At 43.6% G+C, this 23160-nt stretch overlaps 1 protein-coding gene across 4 annotated transcripts in view; it reads left to right on the top strand.

The window, feature by feature from the left end:
* CHST15 (carbohydrate sulfotransferase 15) overlaps positions 1-3379 on the top strand; it is a 97316-nt gene extending 93937 nt beyond the window's left edge. For all 4 annotated transcript variants that reach the window (XM_040436128.1, XM_040436131.1, XM_040436132.1 and 1 more), the window contains exon 8: positions 2760-3379. In XM_040436128.1, the coding sequence (XP_040292062.1) occupies positions 2760-2947 (188 nt within the window). In that variant the 3' untranslated portion in view covers positions 2948-3379. The remainder of the gene's footprint in view (positions 1-2759) is intronic.
* The last annotated feature ends 19781 nt before the right edge of the window (positions 3380-23160 follow it).

Raw genomic sequence — 23160 nt, forward strand, 5'->3', positions numbered from 1 at the left:
TTTCACACTAGGGTTTTACTTTTCCGGCACTGAGTTCCGTCAAAAGGGCTCAATGCCGGAAAATAACTGATCAGGCATCTCCCCATGCATTCTGAATGGAGAGTAATCCGTTCAGGATGTCTTCAGTTCAGTCTTTTTGACTGATCAGGCAAAAGATAAAACCGCAGCATGCTACGGTTTTATCTCCGGCAAAAAAAAACTGAAGACTTGCCTGAATGCCGGATCTGCATTTTTTTTCCATAGGAATGAATTAGTGCCAGATCTGTCCTTGCGCAGACCGAAAAAAAGGTGAAAAAAATAAATGCCGGATCCGTTTTGCCGGATGACACCGGAAAGACGGATCTGGCATTTCAATGCATTTTTTTTGACTGATCAGGATCCTGATCAGTCTTACTAATGCCATCAGTTGGCATACATTTTGCCGGATCACTCTGCCACAAGTGTGAAAGTAGCCTTATACTATGGAATGGCATCAGGTTTTCTTAAATGCGTTGTGTGACAGTAGAAAAACTTGTCTACATTCTTCCAGAAACAGCGCCACCTGTGTCCATGGGCTTTGTGTGGTATTGCAGTTCAGCTCCATTCCCTGGATCTAATGCAACTGTGGCCACAGGTGGCGCTGTTTATGGGAAACAGACCTATTTTTCTTAACGTTACACAACTCCATTAAAGGTGTCTGGCTGGTATTTTATTTATTTTTTAGAGGGTCATAATGGCTTAAAAAAAAAAGTCATGCTCTGCTAACCGATCCACAGCGGCCACTGATTGCTTGAGGGGCCACTATTCTTGTGTTCACAGGGACAAGGAATTAGAGACTTTCAGATGACCAGGAATCGTCGGAATGGGATCGCTGATGTGATCATCGTTTCTTTTTTTTTTTTTTATTGCGCCATTCTGACAATTTTTACAATAATTGTTACTGGCTTGACAACCCCTTTAAGGGGATTATCCAACCCCTGCAATGCTCCCCCATATGCCCGGGCCCCTCACACACAATGTGCTTACCTACTTACCTCAGCACGGCCACCACTGCTTTTCACCTCGACGCACGTTTTGCATATTACCGCTTCGTCAGGACCTCTCCGCGTATTACCTACTGACGAAGCGGTAATACGCAAAATGCGCGTTGAGGCAGAGGGGCTGGACCTTATATGCCGGGTAAGCTGGGTATGGCATTTTTTCACCTTACTGCCATTAATTTACATTGTTTACCTTTGGGATCTTGCGGTAATATATAGATAGTTACTCCAACTATGGTCACTTAGGCTAGAGCCAGGGCTAGTGTAATGAATAACGTTTACATATCACAGTGCCATTAGTATAAGGGCTCATTCAGACGGCCGTATGCTGTCCGCAAATATACTGAATGCTATCCGGTTTTTTGCGGATCCGCAAAAAAACGGATAGCATTCAGTATTTTTGCGGACCCATAGACTTCAATGGGGCCATCTCCTGATTTTTACGGACAAGTATAGGACATGTTTCATTTGTTTTGCGGAACCGTGGAATAGAAAAGGGCCCCATAGAAGTGAATGGGTCAGTATCTAATCCGCAAAAAAACGGATCCGCATTTTTGCGGATAGCATACGGCCGTCTGAATGAGCCCTTACGAGTATTCTAGAGAATTGCATTCAGTGTATGGCGTTACTGGTCCATCCCCTATGTTTGTATCCTATCTCCACATAAATTGGGGGTCACTTTTTTTTAATATGTTTTAGTTCTACAGACGTAATAAAGATTAATTTTATGGTATAATGGTTTGGGCTCAGTTGCTCTTTGTTTATATTGGGTTGGAGATGATGAATATTTATGGCGAAGTCCGTTATTACAGGACTTTATGTACTGATAAAGATCCGCATCAGAGCAGGCAGGGGAGCCAGGGAAGGCAAGTAACTTTTTATTTTTATTTTTTTCCACGACTTTCAGAAGCAGAAATCCAGAAACAAATCTGCATAATTTGCTGTGAATTTGCCGATACAAACTTGCCTCTGAATTCTTCCAGAATTGCTGCGGATATTTTGTGCAGCAATTCCGGAACATGTAGATGCACCCTAAGGCTAAATGCACACGATCAGGATTGCATGTGGATTTGCACACTGTAGGTCATGCACATTGTATTATATGAGAATTAGAATTTCTCATGTATATGATTCTGATATTATTTATTTGTGCAGATTTTGACCTACGGTGCAGATTTTAAAATCTGCAGCATGTCAATTGATTTTATTGTTCCTGACCGGATTTTCTCCATCCACTTACATCCAGTAAAATCTGCAGGCAAATCCTCACCACTTGATGCGGATTGTCCGCATGGGTTTCCCTGCGAACACCTGCGGATTTCAGTGCAGATTTTCTGCAGATAAATCCTGAACGTGTGCATGTACCCTAAGGATACGGCCACACAGGAAGGAATTTCTGCTGCAGATTTTGCTGTGACTTTCGCTCAAGCATGAAAGTGACATCCATGGTGGATTTTGGAATCTGCACTGCAGGTCAATTTACAGAATTGGTGCATTCAAAATCTGCCGCCTTTACTCCACGCATGAACTAAGTGTTTGAGCAGAGCTGACATTTTTGTACAGTTGCCATTGATTCCCGTTATAGTCACCTATGGCTGGCACAGGCATAGAGAACAATGTGGAAAATTATATTTCAGTCTGCCTGTAATTTGCTCGCCAAAAAACGAGAGGAAGGAGATTGCTTGGAGACAGGAACTGGAGATCTGTGAATCGCATTAAATCATATTTTAATACTTGCAGGGCCCTTGAGTGTAAAACAGGAAGCCTCTGTAACCCAGAAGCAAGCCTCAAACAGCCGTCGCCCTGAAGACTGCAGCCTGGGTCCTATGCTTCCTCACACCAGACAGATTCTGATTGATTTCTATCAGCCCTACAACCAGAAGTTGGCGCAAATGCTTGCAGACAGAGCTTTTTTGTGGGAGACGTAGCAAGAAAATCGAGTAAAAAACTGCGCTCTTGAATTTTGTTTTCTATGCTGCATGACCGGCTGCACGTATAGGGAAGCTCTGACATCTAGTGGCCTGATGTGGACATTGCATGCATCAGACATTAGCCAGGGTCAAGGGCCCTCTAGTGTTAACATGCTGGAATTGCAGTCAAAGGAATGTGCCAAAAATTGCCAATACGGACGAACACTGATGTAACGGCTCGTGTGCTGCATCAGTCCACGTATTTTATGAACTCATGTTAAGCATAAATGGACTGTTTTCCATGAAATAAAGTGCACTGAATGCAACAAGGACCTAATAAAGCTGCACATGTCAGAAAGGGCTCGTCTTATGACCGGATAAAGCTGTTCTTAACGCACAGAAACCTATTTTTTGGTATGCTTCACATGCAAATAAATTAATATTTAATTCAAGTGTCGTGGATGTTTTCGGTTTGCAGGTTGTTTCGAGCTCTGGATTGTGTATACTGCATTTCCTGTACTGACCGGCAGCATCTGTGAGAGCCTATCTTTTATATGGTACATTTAGCGGGACAAGATATACTTTCTAATGGCACCATTTAAAACTGCATTTGATGTAGTCTTAACCCGTTCGCTACTGCTAGAGCGATGGGCAAACATGGCGCTCACGCGTGCAGCGGGCTGCATGGCCGGCGGGTCTCCACTGTTTCAAACAGCAGAGACCCGCGGCTAATGACTGCGACTGGCAATAATGTCGATCGCGGTCATTAAAGCCTTTTAGATGCCATGATCATCTAAAAGGGTGAAAAACCTGTGAGATCACAGCATCTAAAGGGTGAAAAACCCAGAAGCTTGCGTTTCCAGGCTTCTTACCAGCATCCTCTGTGGCCAATGAGGATGCCGGTAATTGAATTCAATATGCTGGGTCTCTCTGAAGAGACCCGGGGAATTGAGGCTGCAATTCTTATTTTGGCCAGCAGGAAATGAGCAATTCTGTACAAATCATTGGTCTAAAAGACCCATGATTGTTCAGAGTTTTAAAAAAATATATTTTGTAGGCTCAAATGCGAGCTTAAAAATCATTTAAAAAAAAGTTTAAAAAAAATAAAACTTTTTTTTTTTTTTTTTTTTTGATATATATTAAAGTTTAAATCACCCCCCTTTCCGTAGAATAAAAAAATATAAACATTATGGCCATCACCACGTGCGAAAATGCCTGTACTATTAAAATATAAAAATATTTTTCCAGTACGGCTAATGGCGTAATGGAAAAAAGGTCAAAATGGCCAATTTGCCATTTTTTTCATCTCTTCTCTTACCCCAAAAAAGTAGGGTAATAAAATGTGATTAAAAAGTCACACACACTCCTCCAAAATGGCTGTATGAGGGTGTGTTTGATCACTTTCTATTCCATCTCCCAAGATCTTGTCGCAGGAGAGCCGTTCAGACACTGGGAACTCAGTGCTCCCCATAAATGATCACTCAGATGCTGTGGCCACAATTGGTCAAAAGTCTGTGATCAGAGTCATTGCCGGTCACGGACTCTGCCACTGAGTGTCTGCTGTGTAAAACAGCAGGCATATGGCTGCTATGGATCCCACTGAGCTCTTGAGTGGACTCCATCTTTAGAGATCCGACATCCTCTGTACATGTATGGCGGATGTTGGGAGGGGTTAAAATGACCACTAACCTTTCAGCAGACTTTGCTTAAATCAATACTACAGGTGATTATAAGAAACTTTTAAATATATAATATCAGAGAAAATGCCTTTTTCTCCTCTATCCTAAACTAACATTCTCTGCTAAAGGCCCTTTTACATGGGTCAAGGATCAGCATCATTACTGGGGATTACTTGTTTGACCAAAGTCTCATTCACAGTAATTGGCGCTTATAAATGTGCTGCTGATCCCCTGACAAATGAGCAAATGCTTCTTTGTCGGCAGTATACTGCCCTTTGTAAACAATTTAACTGAGGACAAATGGTTTCCGCTCACTGAAGGATCAAATTACATGTCTTGGGGAAAGAGGAATGAGCTACTAGAGGTAGAAAGAGGCATTTTCTCTGAAAAGCTATATTACAAAGTTTCTCATGTTCACCTGTAATGTTCATTCATGCACAGTTAGTTGACAGGTTAATGACCATTTAAGCATCAGAAAGCTGTCAATGAAATTATCAGATGCATCTACACAACGGGTGAAAGTGAGCAAAGATAGTTTTGCTTAAACAGTCCATAAGTGAACTCGCTGGCTATCCTGGGGTTTAATTACGTTAAAGTCCATTATATACACATTGCAACAAGGCACAGAGAGGTTCATTTCATTAAAGTCCAGTCCCTGGAATATCACAAAATTATAAAAAAACTTTCTCATTGTGGCTCAGGTGCATTTGAGTCTTTCACAATGGGTACTATACTATAGTATTACAGTTTTTCATAGAGCTCATGTACGTGCTCCTCCAGCTCAGTCAGGAGTTCGGGCTGTTTGCCTCCATCATGCCGGACCAGTCTGGCTGTCGTCTTCCTGACATCTTGTTTCCCTTTTAGACAACTGATCTCTCTTTATCCCCTTAACAGACCATGAAAGTAATATAGACCTATATGGGATATTTATCAAAACTGGTGGCAAGAAAAACTGGCTTAGTTGTCTATACCATCCAATCAGATTCCACCTTTCATTTTCCAAAGGAGCTCTGAAAAATGAAAAGTGGCATCTGATTGGTTGCTATGGAGTGACAATTAAGCCAGTTTTCTTTTACACCAGTTTTGATAACTCTCCCCCGTGGAACCAATATCGGATCTATCAACAGCAGCTTTGTGACAGGCAGATGTGCTAATCAATATCTGCCAGAGTTCTGGCACACATGCCATCTGGAGCCTTTTTTTACAATATATATTTTATTTTTTATTTTTTGTTTCCACCAAGGGGGGTTTTGCCTAATGGGAAATTGGATATGGTGTGAGATTCAACAACTTACACCCAGATTTTTGTGCAAATATCTGGTGCAAAGGAACTCAAATAATACTGCAAAGAAAAAGGGGGTCAGTCAGCACATCCCAATGCGCAGGGGCACGTTGCTATGGCTGAAAACAACACTGTAAAACAAAACCTGCAATGCAACAGCTCTCTGCAAACCAAATAAAGTACAAAAATGCCTAATAGTTGCTAGTGCTATACTTGTAAATTAGAGATTCTTGGCAAATACATTTTGTACAAAATTATTTGAGCCCGTCTGCCACATGTCAAGGCGATCTCTGTAAGACGGGTTCCTAACACTAAATTCTACCCGTTATGTACCATGACGGCTACCATACAATTCAGGGAGTGTAGGTCCCACATGCATGCTGGGCCTGCTTTAATTTCTGTCATTTTTGGTGCCAAAATGGCCTCCATTATATCCAAGGATTGCAGGTACCAACATGCATGCTGAGCCCACTCCACACCTCTCTTGGTGCCAAATGGCCACCAAAGGCTGCAATAAGAGTCCACACTATACCTGTCGCCAAATGGCTTCCAGTGAGTGAGGGGGAGCAGGCCAAGCTATATACTCACACTAATTAAAATCAGCCTATGGGGCAGACGAGCTGGTCAGCAAGTCAAATAATAGGCTGTATGTATTGGACAGCCTGAAGGTGCACAAAATGTATCATCCAGGATCAACCACTGTGATAAATCTGGGACATTTATACTGTCAAAGTATTAGGAATAGTAAAGTCTTTACTGAGCAGAAATATGCTGTTTTCTGTCATAGTCCTGTAGCTGGTATCAGTGCTCCTCCCATTCGGGCCAGGTGGTTTTCATTAGAAGGAGACTGCATAAGGGTTAAAGAATTCCTACTAGTTCTCTGTTGGAGTTCTTGAGAGCACATAGAAAAGTGAGCTTTTGACATCTGTTCACATGGTGCCATTGTTGCGGTGGTGCTGTGCTGGCGGGACCCAGTGCCAGGGTGGCTTTGTCTAGCAGCAGGGGTGCTGTTTAACCGCTGGGTCCCGCTGCCTACTGGTGCAGTGCTACAGCGTTGGCAGTCTGTACGTAGTGCAGCGCCAAATCCACTCAAGGAGGCAACCTTGGCGTGGTGAGTGGGCCTACGTATACCAGTGCCTCGTGTGCAGTATGTATATCAGGGGGCTGTTTATTGTGCTAAGAATGTGGATGTGCGATCCATGCGTTTTATTTTTTTTGGCTATTTCAATAGTCCTGTAGCTATAGATCTTGGTCATTGTAGAGTGGCTTGTTGGCACCAAAGGCACATGCCCAGGTGTTCCCTCTCCATGTAAGCCCTCTTGCACACGACCGTATGCCCTCAGATTACAATGATGCTGTGGACGTTGGGCCGCCCGCGGGACTATTGTCCTGCACTCATATGATCTTATGAGTTATCAATGCCTCTCCGGTACATATGGCCCGCTCACGGACTGTATATCTAGGAGGACATACGGTCGTGTGCAAGAGGCCTAAAACACAAAAATTCTCACTTGAATCATGAATTGTCTAATCAATCATAGCAAACTTTTCATTTCTCATAGCGCACTTGAAAAAGGAAAGCCGCTCTGTGATTGGTTTCTATGAGTGGCAGTTTTTTTTCTTTTAGGACAGTGATGGCGAACCTTTTACAGACCGAGTGCCCAAACTGCAACCCAAAACCCACTTAGTTATCGCAAAGTGCCAACACGGCAATTTAACCTGAATACGAATATAGTATATCCTCCATGTACTTTATCATTTAACTATAATAGCCGGCCTACATTCAGTGCGCTGCCTGTGCCGTTTATTGTGCGCCCTGTTCTGGTGAATGGCAGGAAAAGTCTAAGGCGTATCGGTACACCAAAGACTTTTTCCAGGGCGTGGGTGCCCACAGAGAGGGCTCTGAGTGCCGCCTCTGGCACCCGTGCTATAGGTTCGCCATCACTGTTTTAGGCTATATGGAGATTTTGACTGCGACACAAGGCACGCAACCAAGCGTCGCTGTGTAGAACTGCAGCTATTGAACTTAATGGGATGACAGGTTACCATGACCGCAGAATTGCAAAAATCCAGCAGGGTTTTGTTTTTGTTCTTGTTTTTTTTAGATTTCACATTTGTTGCAACTCGCTGTGACCCTATTCTGCTCGATGGCTGCAGTGCTACACAGAGACCCTTGGTTGCTCTCTGCCAATATTGCCATGTGGCCACAGCTTATGACCGTTTTCTGAAGTCTGCTTTAGGGCTCATGCACACAACTGTAGCCTGTTTTGTAGTCTGCAAATTGCAGATCCGCAAAGCACGGATAATGGCCGTGTGCATTCTGCATTTTGTGGAACAGAATGTCCAATCCCCAATAGACCATCCTATCCTTGTCCGTAATACGGAAAATAATAGGACATGTTCTATTTTTTTGCGGCATGGCCATGAGGAAATGCGGAAACGGAATGCACACGGAGTAAATTCAGGTTTTTTTATGCAAACCCATTGAAGTGAATGGATCTGCATACAGGACACAAAAAAAACTGTAAGGAAAAAAATACATTTGTTTGCATGAGCCCTTAGTATTCTAAGATGGCCTTGGCCAATGTTATGCTGGATTTATGGAAGCGAACCCTCTAAGCTGTGTCAACTGCGCAGCATTTTTTATATTTTTTTATTTTATGGTGCTATTGCCTTTTTTTTTATTTAAAATGTTGGCTGGGTTAAACGCCTGGATGCAGAACCACCATCAGACCAATGGATTTATTACGTTTTGCAAAAAAAAAAAACATCAGTGCACATTGCAGGCTTAGATTTCTTTCCTTTTTTTTGGTGCATGAACTGTCCAAGATGCACTCCATTTATTAAGGGACATACCTGACAAAAATGCCTGTGTAAAAAAATAAAATAAATCATGGCCACTCTCCAAAATGTGTGTGAAGGGACCTTAAATCATATTTTTTGTTTTCCATCTAAAACTCCGTCAGTTATGTATAAAAGTAAAAAAAAAAAAATAGTAAAAACTGTATAAAATGAAGCAAGTGAAGGGGAACTACATGATACACAGTATTTATAATATTTTAAAGGTTTGGAAATGTGTATTCTCTAGAAGACAGGGCAGAAATATCAGAATGCAAAGATTCATTTCTGAGCCATTAAAGATAAACGGTAACTCGATGCTGGGGCCACAATGATACTATGGGACCCATGTATAAAAACAAGTCATTTTTTTTATATTATTTATGCTCATTTATTTATTTTTTAAATAGGAGAATAATATTCTGTGAGACCCAACAGTGGCAAATAAATTTTGCATACAAAAATGTGCAGTACCCCCAGTGGCCACTAGGTGCTGCACAGACACTGAAACCTCTATTGTACAATGTAATAGGTACATCATAAACAATGATGGGAAATAATTAAATGCCCATTATTTTGCTTGGGCTAGACAATAATCGCATGTTTTTTTTCCCTCTCCTTGGTGGATACTTGAATAGCCTTGGAATCAAAAAAGTTGTTTCTCATTCTCTTCTATGGCTGTTGAGATTTACAATGGAAAAACATGCATTTTTGCAACTGAATAATTTTTGAGTTGTGTTGCAACTGTGGCTTACAGTCGTGGCCAAAAGTTTTGAGAATGACACAAATATTAGTTTTCACAAAGTTTGCTGCTAAACTGCTTTTAGATCTTTTGTTTCAGTTGTTTCTGTGATGTAGTAAGATATAATTACACGCACTTCATACGTTTCAAAGGCTTTTATCGACAATTACATGACATTTATGCAAAGAGTCAGTATTTGCAGTGTTGGCCCTTCTTTTTCAGGACCTTTGCAATTCGACTGGGCATGCTCTCAATCAACTTCTGGGCCAATTCCTGACTGATAGCAACCCATTCTTTCATAATCACTTCTTGGAGTTTGTCAGAATTAGTGGGTTTTTGTTTGTCCACCCGCCTCTTGAGGATTGACCACAAGTTCTCAATGGGATTAAGATCTGGGGAGTTTCCAGGCCATGGACCCAAAATGTCAACGTTTTGGTCCCCGAGCCACTTAGTTATCACTTTTGCCTTATGGCACGGTGCTCCATCGTGCTGGAAAATGCATTGTTCTTCACCAAACTGTTGTTGGATTGTTGGAAGAAGTTGCTGTTGGAGGGTGTTTTGGTACCATTCTTTATTCATGGCTGTGTTTTGGGGCAAAATTGTGAGTGAGCCCACTCCCTTGGATGAGAAGCAACCCCACACACGAATGGTCTCAGGATGCTTTACTGTTGGCATGACACAGGACTGATGGTAGCACTCACCTTTTCTTCTCCGGACAAGCCTTTTTCCAGATGCCCCAAACAATCGGAAAGAGGCTTCATCGGAGAATATGACTTTGCCCCAGTCCTCAGCAGTCCATTCACCATACTTTCTGCAGAAGATCAATCTGTCCCTGATGTTTTGTTTGGAGAGAAGCGGCTTCTTTGCTGCCCTTCTTGACACCAGGCCATCTTCCAAAAGTCTTCGCCTCACTGTGCGTGCAGATGCGCTCACACCTGCCTGCTGCCATTCCTGAGCAAGCTCTGCACTGGTGGCACTCCGACCCCGCAGCAGAATCCTCTCTAGGAGACGATCCTGGCGCTTGCTGGACTTTCTTGGACGCCCTGAAGCCTTCTTAACAAGAACCTCTTTCCTTGAAGTTCTTGATGATCCTATAAATTGTTGATTGAGGTGCAATCTTAGTAGCCACAATATCCTTGCCTGTGAAGCCATTTTTATGCAACGCAATGATGGCTGCACGCGTTTCTTTGCAGGTCACTATGGTTAACAATGGAAGAACAATGATTTCAAGACTTGCCCTCCTTTTAACATGTCAAGTCTGCCATTTTAACCCAATCAGCCTGACATAATGATCTCCAGCCTTGTGCTCGTCAACATTCTCACCTGAGTTAACAAGACGATTACTGAAATGATCTCAGCAGGTCCTTTAATGACAGCAATGAAATGCAGTGGAAAGTTTTTTTTGGGATTAAGTTAATTTTCATGGCAAAGAAGGACTATGCAATTCATCTGATCACTCTTCATAACATTCTGGAGTATATGCAAATTGCTATTATAAAAACTTAAGCAGCAACTTTTCTAATTTCCAATATTTATGTAATTCTCAAAACTTTTGGCCACGACTGTACTTCTTATGTCCTAGTTTAGTTCGAGCCTACATGGCTAAATATAAAAGCTGCTGTATTTTTTTTTCATCACAGTATTGATTTTTGTTTTAAAATAGCATTAAAGGGAGTAATGTTTTGGCTAAAATCATTTTTTCAATTGGTCTTTATTAAAAATATTGAGCTGTTCTGTCACAAAGGTTTAACTGTTTTTCTAGCTGCGTGACTGATACTTTCACTTTGTGCCGGTCATCTAATAACCCTTATCTCTAAACTACTGAGTGGTCATAAACACTTATTTAATCATGAATTGTGGACAATGGGGGCATATCGCTAGGATATGCCCCCATTGTCTTATAGGTGCAGGTCCCCGCACCTATATCAAGAACGGGGGCCCCGTAAGGTGGTGGCTGAAGGACTCCAGTCCGGCCACCACCAAGCCGGCTCCCCATAGAAGTTAATGTGAGCGTACCGCGCATGCGGGGCCCCTGCACCCATTAATTTCTATGGGGCCGACGGAAATATATTTTCGCTGGCCCTATAGAAAATGAATGGAGGGCGGCTGCCCTCCTTCACTTGCAGGGCTCTATTCTCGATATAGATGCGGGCCTCAGCGGTGGGACCCGCACCTATAAGACAATGGGGGCATATCCTGGCAATATGCCCCCATTGTCCATGATGAGACAACCCCTTTAAATAAGTGTTTCTCAGTTTAGAGATAAGGGTTATTAGATGACCGACACAACGTGAAAGTACCAGTCTCGCAGCTAAAAAAAAACTGTTAACCCTTTGTGACAACAGCTCAATATTTTTAATAAAGGACAATTGAAAAAATGATTTTTAGCCAAAAATGAGTGTTTATAAGGTCAGAGATAAGGAGTCTGTCAGCTCCTGGTCTGATGGAAAAGACAGAAAATCCACAAGCTGCTACTACAGCATGTCAGCTCTGTACAGATCAAAAGGATTCCATATTTTTTTTATAAAGACCATAATAAAAAATTGCCCCCAAAAGTGTACATAGCCTTTAAGCTTTATTCTTATCTGTTTAATAAGAATGGAGCTATAGTAAGTGTTTATGAGGTCAGCAGATCATAGAATAGAGCTACACATGAGCCGTTAGATAATGGGATTCAAAGAAAAACAAAGAGCTTGCAAATATGACTGATTTTTAACCCCTGTATATCAGAAACAGTTGAATTGCAACGGATTGACTAAATACAATGAGACATACTGTATCCTCTATATATTGCTTGAGTGACGTGAGATCAGGCAATATATAGAGCCTCAGGATAAATTGGATGATGATGTCGATCTCTATTATAAGATGGATGAGAAACCAGTTGTCCTCTTGTTCTTCTCACTGTGAAACACCTGACTGCCACGGGAGGATAAGAATCTCTCTCCCCATGAATGTGCTTCTCTTATGTCACTGTCTGCAGATCAGCAGTTCAAGGCCACGACTCTTCGCCCTCCGCTCATACACACTCTGTTTGTTCATTATCATAATCTGGCAGCTGTTTAAAGGGATTTTTCGAACTCCAATCTGTGTCTCATAGAAGGATGTCCCCCCTGGCTCTCAACTGTGCTTTCATCTTCCTTTTAAGAATGTGCGAGAGAGTCATCCAAGTCTTCTGGAAGCTTGTCAATAAGAAGGGGGGGGGGGGGGGTCAAGGATCCTTGTGTTTTGAAAGTGTTTCAGGTTTATGCATCCAATATGTCTTAGATGAGGGATTTAAGTTGTGTTTTGGGAAGTGTCTCAAATGCAGAAATTATGGTTAAATAACATCACTTCAACCAATCTTTAGGCTACTGTGGGGACTCGCTCTGGTAGATAGGATTAACGGACGCAGTATAGAACAACAACAAGTTCTTTGGATCAAACAGTTCAGTGTTTTATTCACACTTTAGGCAAGTGACAAAACAAGCGGTCATATTCAAACAAAAAGTCACCTTGTGGTGTTGGTGGTAATTCACACCATGCGGCAATTCTGCCTCAGAGTCCTTGCTGATAGCAGCACCAACCTGTTTTCATGTCAAACAGGTAGCAAGCCTTCATCCAGACACAAGGCTCCCAGATCCCCATACAGAGACCTTGCTTCTGAGCCCAGCTGCCTATTTAAGGACATCCAGGTGCTGCCAAAACCCAGACTGGTATTTAAAATCTGGTCCGGTATTTGACCTCACCTGGCTGTAAATCAGCCCAGCAGCACAAACCTCTCACTGTGTCACATCCTCCCCCTTTGTTCAACCCTGAGGAGGTGAACACACGCCAGACAGTGTACCAGGGACAGGGCATCCGCGTTTCCATGTAACCGGCCTGCCCTGTGTTCCACCAAAAACGTAAGGTTTTGTAGGGAGAGAAACCGTGCATCTCTGTCCTTGGCCTGGCTCATCCACTTGAGAGGGGAGTGGTCAGTCACCAGGCAGAATTTTCTCCCCAATAAATAATGGCGGAGAGATTCTAGCGCCCACTTGATAGCCAGGCACTCTCTCTCCACTATACTATACCGGGTCTCGGCTCGAGTGAGCTTATGGCTGAGGAAAACAACTGGATGCTCCTCCCTGTTGACTTCCTGAGACAGTACAGTACCAAGGCCTACTTCGGAGGCATCGGTATGTACTATAAACTCCCTTTTGAAGTCGGGCGTCACCAAAACCGGGGACCCGCACAGGGCCAACTTCAAAGCGGAGAAAGCCTCTTCCACCCGATCATCCCAGCGAATCATCATTGACTTGTGTCCCTTTAAGAGTTTTGTCAAGGGCACAGCTAGAGTAGCAAAGTGGGGGACAAACCTCATGTAATAGCCCACCATTCCCAGAAATTACTTTATTTGCCTAGTGGTGACAGGTCGGGGCCAATTCAGTATCACCTCTATTTTGTTCACTTGGGGTTTGATGACTCAGCGTCCAATGACATACCCCAGGTACTTAGTCTCTTCTAACCCTATCGCACATTTTTTGGGGTTAGCAGTTAGGCCAACTTTCCGAAAGGAGTCCACTACAGACTGCACTTTGGGTAGGTGACTTTCCCAGTTGGTACTGTGGATGACCATATCATCCAAGCCGAAGCGTACCGATGATGTGGATGAAGCACAATGTCCATTAGTCGCTGAAAAGTGGCGGGGGCACCATGCAGACCAAAGGGTAAGACCTCATATTGATACAGCCCCTCAGGCATGATGAAGGCAGTTTTCTCTTTGGCAGCCTCCGTTAAGGGCACCTGCCAGTACCCTTTCGTGAGATCCAAAACAGAAAAATACCGGGCTTGTCCTAACCTCTCGATGAGCTCATCCACCGGGGCATGGGATTCGCATCGAATTAGGAAACCTCGTTAAGTTTTCGAAAGTCGTTACAAAACCGCTACTTCCCGTCCGGCTTGGGTATCAATACTATAGGACTGGCCCACTCACTTTTTGACTCCTCATTTATGTCTAGCTGCAACATTAGCTGCACCTCTTCCGATATGGCTTGTCGCCAAGCCTTGGGTACCCAGTATGGTTTTAATCAGACTTTTGCCTGAGGCTCAGTGACAGTGTCATGCTGGATTATGGAAGTGCATCCAGGGAGGTCCGAGAACACATCCGTGTTCCAACTAACGAACTCCCTGGCCTCCTGAGTCTGTTAAAGGGTTTCTATCACTTCGTATGCCATAATTAGCTCTCAGACACTAGCGATCCGCTAGTGTCTGCTCTGGCCAACCATCCTAATATAAGAGCTTTTTGGGCAGCCGTTTTGCTAAAAAAATAACTTTTATAAATATGCTAATGAGCCTCTAGGTGCTATGTGGGCGTCATTAGCACCTAGAGGCTCCGTCTACCTTCATACACAGCCACCGCCCAGCGCATCCCTCCAGCCCGCCCATCTCCTGATGAATGCGATCCTCCGTGTGATGCAACGGACGAATTCTCGCGCATGCGCCGTGCGCGGCTGTATTCGGCGCATGCGCAGAGAATGTCTGACCGCTTCCCTGCTCAGACATCTCCACTGCGCCTGTTCCTTGGAGCACTATGACATCATCGGCGCAGGCGCAGTGGAGATGTCTGAGCAGGGAAGGGTCAGACATTCTCTGCGCATGCGCCGAATACAGCCGCGCACGGCGCATGCGCGAGAATTCGTCCGTTGCATCACACGGAGGATCGCATTCATCAGGAGATGGGCGGGCTGGAGGGATGCGCTGGGCGGTGGCTGTGTATGAAGGTAGACGGAGCCTCTAGGTGCTAATGACGCCCACATAGCACCTAGAGGCTCATTAGCATATTTATAAAAGTTGTTTTTTTAGCAAAACGGCTGCCCAAAAAGCTCTTATATTAGGATGGTTGGCCAGAGCAGACACTAGCGGATCGCTAGTGTCTGAGAGCTAATTATGGCATACGAAGTGATAGAAACCCTTTAAGAGGAGAGGCTGTCAGCAATTTGTACTGTGGCAGCCGCCTCTCTTGCATCAGACAGAGGGGCCGGTACCTCTTCTACTAAAAAAGCCGGCTGCGGGCTGTCTTCTGTACAGGTTTTCCTATCTTTCCACGGTTTGAGTAAATTCACATGGTACACCTGCTCCGGCTTTCGCCGCCCTGGCTGGTGTACCTTGTGGTTTACATCTCCAATTTTCTCGAGTACCTTGTAGGGTAGATAACTGTGGCTGGGGGCTAGTTATCTGGCAGGTCGGGCAAGACTTACAAAACTCTTCCACTTCTTTGAATATGCTGGGCCAGTAAAAATTCTGTAGAATACGATCCTATGTTTTCTGCAGCCCCAGCTGACCCCCGAGAACTTGTTTGTAGGTTAGATCTAACACAAGCTTGTGATAAGCCTTGGGGGCCACCAACTGTCCAATAGGCTCACCCCGTAGTTGGTTTACCCGATACAACATATCTTGATGAACCTCAAAACTGGGAAACACTGACTCTGCCCCAGGTTGTGGTTCACCATCTACTATTAACACATTTTCCCAGGCGCGGGATAGGGTTGGGTCCCGACATTGGGCGGTACCAAAATTATCCCCGGAGACATTGAGGTCTGCCAATTCAGGACCCGGCGGCAAGTCCTCCACGTCTCCCACCATCACACTTAGCGGGGTTGTCTCCCCCTATTCCACTGAAGTGGCGGTCACCCCTACCGCTGGCCCTTCGGTCTCAGGTTCCCAGGGTTCTGGTCTCCCCCCTGAGCTGGGCCACTCTGCTAGGGTTACCACTGTCTCATGGGTATTAGTCACTCTCATAGCAGGTCACAGTGCCGGGAAGCCCATGAAGTCTCTCCCTATTATGAGTTCATAATATAGATTTGTGGCGACAGTGGGTCCATCTACTTGCCACCGTGGTTAGAGACACCAGCGCGGTGGGGTAGTCTTTTAAGTCTCCGTGGATGCACATCACCCCGACTTTCCGGCCAGTATACTCAGTGGACCGCACCAGGGTAGCTCTTACTAGGGTCACCAGACTCCCTGAGTCCAGCAGAGCCTCCGCTGGAGTGTCTCCCACTTCCATCTGGCACAAGTGATCTAGAGAATCTGGGGTACCTGTTGCACACAGCCTCCTGGCATATAGCAACTGACGGTAGCCATAGTTAGTGTCCATGGGCTCAACCCGATGGGGACAGTCAGCCCTAACATGGCAAGGCTCCTGACACCACCAGCAGACTATCGGTGCCAGGTCCGCCGTGGGTACATCTCCGGGCCTGAGGTGGAGATTTCCGGGATTTGCCGACTCCCCTCCCGACAGAACCCTCCTTTAGATTCCTGGTAGCTTCATAGCATTCCACCAGGTCCACCATCTCAAGGGCATTGCCAGGAGACACCTGACCGATCCAGTTCTGGAGAGGGTATGGCAAAGCCCTCCGGAACATATCGGCTAATATTCTATCCAGCATAGTCGGGGAACTCAGCATATCAGGCTGTAGCCACTTTTGCAAGAGCTGGAGTAAGTCATAATACTGGGTCCTCGCAGTCTCAGCCAGCTTAAACCCCTACTGATGCACCCGCTGGGCCTGGACCAACACATTCACCCTCAGTCTTGCCAAAATATCAACCTATACTTTTTAGTAGTCAGCCGCTTGATTGTCCGGCAAGTTGAAATACACCCTCTGGGAATCGGATGCCAGGAATGGAGCGACAACCTCAGCCCACTGGTCACGAGGTAGCTTTTCCCTGATGGCCACTTTCTCGTACATTGCCAGGTAGGTTTCGATGTCATCTGCGGAGGTCATCTTAGGAATCGCGGCACGGACTGCTTTCCAGGCATCGTGGACGCTCGGGGTTGCTCCTGCTGTCTGCAAAGCCATCACGTGTTGTAGCAGCAACTGGTTAGTCTCCTGCTGCTGCTTATTAGCCTCGCGTTTCTGCAGGTTTGTCTCTCGCTGCTGCAAATTAGCCTCCATGAGGGCCTTCACAACAGCCTTTATTTTGTCGTGGGAAACTGGTTGTAATACAGCTGGTCTAATGTACAACATACAACCGTGCCTGAAAAATTAAGAAACCAAAAATATTGGCGTTCATGCCAGCCTCACTGCTTTTGCCCGCATCCTCCACCAGTTGTGGGGACTCGCTCTGGTAGACAGGATTAGCGGACGCAGTATAGAGGCAACAACAAGTTCTTTGGATCAAACAGTTTAGTGTTTTATTCACACTTTAGGCAAGTGACAAAACAAGCAGTCATATTCAAACAAAAAGTCACCTTGTGGTGTTGGTGGTAATTTACACCATGCGGTAATTCTGCCTCAAAGAGTCATTGCTGATAGCAGCATCAACCTGTTTTCACGCCAAACAGGTAGCAAGCCTTCATCCAGACACAAGGCTCCCAGATCCCAACACAGAGACCTCGCTTCTGAGCCCAGCTGCCTATTTAAAGACAGCCAGGTGCTGCCAAAACCCGGACCGGCATTTAAAATCCGGTCCGGTATTTGACCTCACCTGGCTGTAAATCAGCCCAGCAGCACATGCTGGGAGGAAAATACCTGTTTTCCCAGACCAAACCTCTCACTGTGTCACAGCTAAAAACAGAAAATCGGCACAGATTTCCGTGTGGATTTCTGTGCTTTTCTGCATCAAAAAATGCTTATGTTACTTGCAGTTTTTTTTTGTTTTTTTTGTGGTTTTGAAGCATATCTCACTCTTGCATTGAAAAGGGTGAAATCCGCGCAAAAAAAAGCACAATTGGCATGCTGCAGATTTTAAAATCCACACAGCAGGTCAATTTCTGCACACAAAATAAAAAAGCAAAGTGGGATTTGTATCATCCACTTTGCTGGCACTGTATTAGGCCTCGTCCACATTTCCGTTTTTCACTGAGGTGTGCTGTCCGCATTTTCCACGCACACGTACCCATTAATTTAAATGTGTCTGTTCACATTTCAGTATTTTTTTAATGACCGTGGGTCAATAAAAAAATCACTAGGCCTTATGCATACAAACATATGTATTTTGCGGTCCGCAAAAAACGGATCCTCAAAAAATACGGATGACGTCCATGTGCATTCTGTATTTTGTGGAATGGAACAGCTGGCCCCTGATAGAACAGTACTATGCTTGTCCGTAATGCGGACAATAATAGGACATGTTCTATTTTTTTGCGGAACTGAAGTACGGAAACGGAATGCACACGGAGTAACTTCCTTTTTTTTTGTGGGCGCATTGAAATCAATGGTTCCGTATACGGTCCGAAAAAAAAACCTGAACGGAATATACATTCATGTACATGAGCCCTAAAGGGGCATTTCGGTTTTTAGAACCTATCCCATATCTACAGGATATGGGATAACTATTAGATTAGTAGGGACCTACCCCTGGGACCCCCACCAATTACAAGAACTGGGACACCGTACCTCTCGGAGCCCCGAAATGAATTGAGCGGTTCGGCATGCAAACTGCCTCTACATTCATCTCTATGGGAGTTCCAGAAATCTCTATAGGAGTTCCGGGCAGGGATGCTGTGTGCCAATCAGGTATTGATGACCTACCCTGATGCTAGTTCATCAATATTAAATACCCCGAAAACCCCTTTAAGGCCCCTTTCAGACGAACGAGTTCCACCATCAGACTCGCAGCATAAATATGTTGCAGCTCCCGTCCTGACCTCTCAGCACTGACCGGGTCGCACTGGCAGCATTATGTCAGTATTATCCAATACATTCCTCACCTCTAAGGCTTACATAGCATAATAAATCAATATAATGCTATGTGACCCCGTCAGTGCCGAGAGGTCAGGACGGGAGCTGCCGCATATTCACTCTGCGAGTCCGATGCGTGGAACTCTCTTGTCTGAAAGGGATCTAAAAGGTTTTTAACAGTAGAAATCAACTTATGAAGTTATTACCCCAAGTCTTGCGAGACTTCGCAAAGTAATAACTTTGGCTCTTCGGAGCCAATACATTCTAATACTGTACAGAGCGCTCGCTCCGTACAGTATTCTAACCAAGTTTTATGCAAATCGACTTCAGATGTTTCATCCAAAGTCGACTTGCTAATCCCTAATTAGGACCATAGAGACTATGCAGTACCAAGCAAATCCGTCCATACAGACAAGCCATTGAGCTTGAAATAATAGAATATTCCTTAACTCACCCGGGACCCTCACCGATCAGCTGTTTGAGAAGGCAGCGGTGCTCACAGCTTTGCCTAGGCCACGTAACGTCACGTTCATTGGTCAAATGGCCTAGGTGCAGCTCAGCCCCTTTGAAGTGAAATGGACTGAGCTGCAATACCAATCACAGCCACTATACAATGGATGGCTCTGTGCTTGGTATGCAGGGAGAAGTGCCTTCTCAAACAACTGGTTGGGGGGGTTTCTGGGTGTTGGACCTCGAGCGATCAGATACTTATGACCTATCCAGACCTCTTTAAGGTTATATATAACTTTTGTGTAGGCTATTCCTTAGTTTAACTGTAAGTGAACCTCTGCAGGGGGCTTAGGCTACTTTCACACTAGCGTTTTTCTTTTCCGGCATAGAGTTCCGTCCTAGGGGCTCAATACCAGAAAAATACTGATCAGTTTTATCCTAATGCATTCTGAATGGAGAGAAATCCGTTCAGTATGCATCAGGATGTTTTCAGTTCAGTCACTGTACGGTTTTGGACAGAGAAAATGCCGCAGCATGCTGCGGTATTTTCTCCGTCCAAAATTCCGGAACACTTGCCATTGAAATACATTAATGCCGGATCCGGCCCAAGGGTTCCGGAAAAACGGATCTGGTTTTTCAGTCTGTGCATGCGCAGACCTTTAACCACTTCACATCTGGGCCATTTGCCCCCTTCCTGACCAGGACTAATTTAGCAAATCTGACATATCTCACTTTATATGGTAATAACTTTGGAACGCTTTTACTTATCCAAGTCATTCAGAGATTGTCTTCTCGTAACACATTGTACTTCATGATAGTCATACATTTGAGTCAATATATTTCACCTTTATTTATGAAAAAATCCCAAATTTACCCAAAATTTTGATAAATTCACAATTTTCTAAATTTCAATTTCTCTGCTTTTAAAACAGAAAGTGATACCTCATAAAATATTTATTACTTAACATTCCCCATATGTCTACTTTATGTTGGCATCATTTTAGAAATGTAATTTTATTTTTTTAGGACGTTAGAAGGCTTAGAAGTTTAGAAGCAATTCTTAAAATTTTTAAGAAAATTTCCAAAACCCACTTTTTAAGGACCAGTTCAGGTCCAAAGTCACTTTGTGGGGCCTACATAGTGGATACCCCCATAAATGACCCCATTGTAGAAACTACACCCCTTAAGTTACTTAAAACAGATTTTACTAACTTTGTTAACCCTTTAGGTGTTCCACAAGAATTAAAGGAAAATGGAGAGCAAATTTAAAAATTTCACTTTTTGGGCAGATTTTCCATTTTAATCCAATTTTTTATTTAACACATCGATGATTAACAGCCAAACAAAACTCAATATTTATTACCCAGATTCTGCGGTTTACAGAAACACCCCACATGTGGTCATAAACTGCTGTATGGGCACACGGCAGGGCGCAGAAGAAAAGGAGCGCCACATAGTTTTTAGATGCCATGTCCCATTTGAAGCCCCCCTAATGCACCCTTACAGTAGAAACTCCCAAGAAGTGACCCCATTTTGGAAACTAGGGGATAAGGTGCCAGTTTTATTGGTACTATTTTTGGGTACATATGATTTTTTGATCATTCATTATAACACTTTATGGGCCAAGGTGACCAAAAAATTGGTTGTTTTAGCACAGTTTTTATTTATTTATTTTTACAGCGTTCACCTGAGGGGTTCAGTCAAGTGACTTTTTTTTATAGAGCAGATTGTTCCGGATGTGGCGATACCTAATATGTATACTTTTTCTTATTTATTTAAGTTTTACACAATAATAGCATTTTTTAAACAAAAAGAATTTGTTTTAATGTGTCCATGTTCTGAGAGCTATAGTTTTTTTTAGTTTTTTAGCGATTTTCTTATGTAGGGGCTAATTTTTTCCGGTATGAGGTGACTGTTTTATTGGTGATATTTTGTGGGACATACGCCTTTTTAATCACTTGGTGTTGCACTTTTTGTGATGTAAGGTGACAAAAATGGCTTTTTTTTTTACACAGTTTTTTTTTTTACGGTGTTCATCCCATGTCATATTTTTATAGAGCTGGTTGTTACAGACGCGGCGATACCTAATACATATACTTTTATTGATTTATTTCACTTTAACACAATAATAGCATTTTTGAAACCAAAAAAAAAGATCTTTTAGTGTCTCTATGTTCTAAGAGCTATATATAATTTTTTTTTGAGAGATTTTCTTATGTAGGGGCTGATTTTTTGCGGGATGAGGTGACGGTTTTATTGGTACCATTTTGTGGGACATACGCCTTTTTGATCACTTGGTGTTGCACTTTTTGTGATGTAAGGTGACAAAAATTGCTTTTTTTTGACACAGTTTTAAAAAAAAAAAATTATGGTGTTTATCGGACTGGGTCGATCATGTGATATATTTATAGAGCCGACCGTCACGGATGCGGCAATACCAAATATGTCTATTTTATTAAATTTTTTCTATTTTAAAAAAAAAAAAATATTCCTTACATGGGGAATTTTTTTTTTTACAAGTGAAACCCTTTTTTTATATATTTTTTAAACACTTTATTTTTTATTTTTTTATTTTACACTTTGCGTCCCCCATAAGGTCATACAAGACCTCTGAGGGAATTTACTTCACTTTTTTTTTTTTTTTTCCCCACAGTTGATTTCTCCTGTAACTGGGGCTGACATAGTAGCCCTAGTTACAGGAGAAATGCAGCCCCCAGAGACGCTGTACAGCGCAATACAGCGCATAGCTTTCTGCACAGTATACACAGCGCTCGGTAAATGCTGTGTATACAGCGATCTAGAAGGCAGGGACACCTGGGCACTGTCCCTGCCTTCTCTAAGGGTTGCCCTGCCTCACTGACAGCGGGCAACCCGATCAGCAGCTGCATGATCAGCGTGCAGCTGCGATCTCTGAATGGACGTTTTAAAACGTCCATTCAGAGACAGAGAACCACTTCCCGGACATTTATATTTAATGGGCGGATTTGAGGTGGTTAAAAATGTGAAAAAGATAAATACCGGATCCGTTTTTCCGGATGACAACCAGAGAGACGGATCCGGTATTGCAATGCATTTGCGAGATGGATCCGGATTGCCAGACCGGGCAGGCAGTTCCGGTGACGAAACTCAGAATCCAACAACGCAAGTGTGAGAGTACCCTTATGTGAAGGAATACCTCATGTGATATACAGGGTATGTGTTTACTGTGGAGTTCACTTGGGTAAAGTATTTAGCATGAGATTCAGAGGACATAAAGCCACTTTCACACGTCAGTGTTTCATCAGTGATTTCCATCAGTGATTGTGAGCCAAAACCAGATGTGGGTCAAAAACACTCAACAGGTGCAAATACTGCCATTATACCTTATCTCTGTGGAGGATCCATTCCTAGTTTTGGCTCACAATCACTGATAGAAATCACTGATCAAACACTGACCAAACACTGACTGTCGAAAACAGCCTAAAACACCTATATTTCCAGGATGGGGTTACAGCTATAGCCATAACTTCTATGTAATACCAGTCTACTAAGGACAGAGCGACCCCTATAGGCCAACCCTATAGGTTGATTCTTTCTAGAAATGCACTCACTACAGGTAC

Source organism: Bufo bufo, chromosome 6, assembly GCF_905171765.1.
Source record: "Bufo bufo chromosome 6, aBufBuf1.1, whole genome shotgun sequence".
NCBI classification, from domain to species: domain Eukaryota; kingdom Metazoa; phylum Chordata; class Amphibia; order Anura; family Bufonidae; genus Bufo; species Bufo bufo.